The sequence below is a fragment of the Saccostrea cucullata genome, unplaced genomic scaffold (genome assembly GCF_032062105.1).
Source record: "Saccostrea cucullata isolate Sc308-1 unplaced genomic scaffold, CSIRO_AGI_Scuc_v1 ctg11612, whole genome shotgun sequence".
Classification (NCBI taxonomy): domain Eukaryota; kingdom Metazoa; phylum Mollusca; class Bivalvia; order Ostreida; family Ostreidae; genus Saccostrea; species Saccostrea cuccullata.
Window position 1 is genome coordinate 9,927 of NW_026922755.1, and position 2,057 is coordinate 11,983.

Sequence of the window (2,057 nt, forward strand, 5' to 3'; positions counted from 1 at the left end):
TTTGATTTTGCTTGGCAATATTTTCTATTTTCAAAGTGTGAAAGCTAATGTATCAATTAATTCAATTCTAATATAATTACTGTAGATGGCCCTGTCCAAACCAGATATAAAAGGAACAGCCCAGCACTTTTTAGAGTGTGGCGTTGAAAACTGTGAAAGAAACTGTGAATTTTACTGCAATCCTTGCCACCAACAGATGTGTAAACAATGTAGAGATGAACATCTCAGAAATCCAAAAACGAAAAACCATGAAGTGGTCCTATACCAACTACGGAAACGCCAACTTCCTGTTAAGAAATGTGATATCCATCCTACAAAGGATATAGATCTTCTCTGTGAAGAATGTAAAATTCCTTTATGTTCCAAGTGTGCCACCACTGAAGAACATCGGGGTCATGTCTTTACTGATTTAGAGCTTATTTATGCGGAGAAATTTTCGTTCTGTCTTGGAGAAATTGATAAAGTTAGGGAGTATTTTGTGCCATCATCTGAAGATTTACAGAGAGAAATTAAAGAAGATGTCTTAGGAATAAAAAAGATCATTGACAAATTAAGAACCTCCATGAAGGCTGAAGCAGAGTCCCTTAAAAGTCTGATAGATAAAGTGGTCTCTGAGAACATGAAGCAACTAGAACAGATAGAGAAGTCGCTGCTAGAAGATTTAAAAACACAAGATAAGACTCTTGATGATTACATCATTTATCTAAACAAACTCATTAAGGATTTCCATGAATTCATCTCCTCACCAGATCCCACAAAATTAACTTTGACACTCTCTTTAGTGGATATGAAAATCCGACCAATACCGGACACGACAAAACCAGTAACACCAGTATTTACTGCTGGTCAATACAGTAGAGAAGATGTTGCCAAATTACTGGGTAAAATAAGTATCCCAGAGATAAAACCAAATCCACGAAAAATAAAGAATACAGAATTTCCAATCAACTCATCACAAAGGAAACTTACAAATATTCAACCTTTCTGCCTCACTGAAGTCAGGGTTTTCTTCGTACCGGGTATTGGCTACGAAACAGTCCACCTATCGCTAGACAAATCAGGCAGACTTTGGGTCAGTAATAGTGGAGGTAATCTTGTCCAAACAGATCTACAAGGGAATCAGCTACAGATGATACAAACCAGTGGTGGACAGGGTTATCACACAGTGACACAAGACGGGGATCTGATCTTTACAGACTATTACAAGAAAGTTGTCAATAGAATAACTATGGATAACAAAATCTCAAAAATGATTAAAACGAAAGACTGGGAACCTTGGAGTGTATACTCGTCCAACATCACCAAGGATATACTTGTTGGGATGAGAAATGGGAAAGAGGCTAAAGTCACCAGATACAACAAGAAAGGAAAAGAACTACAGAACATACAGTGGGATAACAAAGGACAAAGTCTGTATAGTAATCCACACTACATAACAGAAAACATCAATGGAGATATCTGTACATCAGACTACGATAAAAAGACTGTAGTGGTGGTCGATAAAACAGGACAACACAGATTCTCCTACATAGGTCAGGAGTTAACGTTCTCCTTCACAGATCAGAAGCCAGATTTCCAACCCTTTGGAATCTGTACTGATGCTTACGGTCATATCCTAGTATGTGATCAGTACACTATCGTCCTCCTTGATCAGGACGGTCAGTTCTTATCGACACTACTCGAACCGCAATTTCATATTGTACCCCTCAGTGTGTGTGTGGATGATGAGAATAATATTTATCTTGGAATAAATAATATGCCAATGGTGACAGTGTACAAGTACCTTCAGTGATTCTTATTCTTCAAAGGACCTGGTTCACTTGTCTCAAAATTTGGCCCCGTGTCAAAATTAATAATATTCCTCCAAGTTCTTTCGCAGAGTATATATTTTTACAAAATTATCAATATTTGCATGTACTATAGGATAAAAGAGCTTTAATTATATTATGTTTCATATATCTGTAAAGGTAGCATAGTTTACGTTAACGTTGCGATAATTTGACGTTGCTTTAAGTGACGTCATGAACAAGAATTGTATATAGGATATTTCAATATAA

The 2,057-nt window shown here is 36.7% G+C and overlaps 1 protein-coding gene across 1 annotated transcript; it reads left to right on the top strand.

Annotated features, from left to right (window-relative positions):
- The first annotated feature begins 85 nt into the window (after positions 1-85).
- On the top strand, positions 86-1,792 carry LOC134262358 (uncharacterized). The gene has a single exon (XM_062744731.1). It carries the CDS (start codon positions 86-88, stop codon positions 1,790-1,792), a length of 1,707 nt encoding a protein of 568 aa, XP_062600715.1.
- The last annotated feature ends 265 nt before the right edge of the window (positions 1,793-2,057 follow it).

Bases quoted from the DNA above. Each gene is read 5' to 3' on its own strand.
- LOC134262358 (XM_062744731.1), top strand. From the start codon at position 86: ATGGCCCTGTCCAAACCAGATATAAAAGGAACAGCCCAGCACTTTTTA.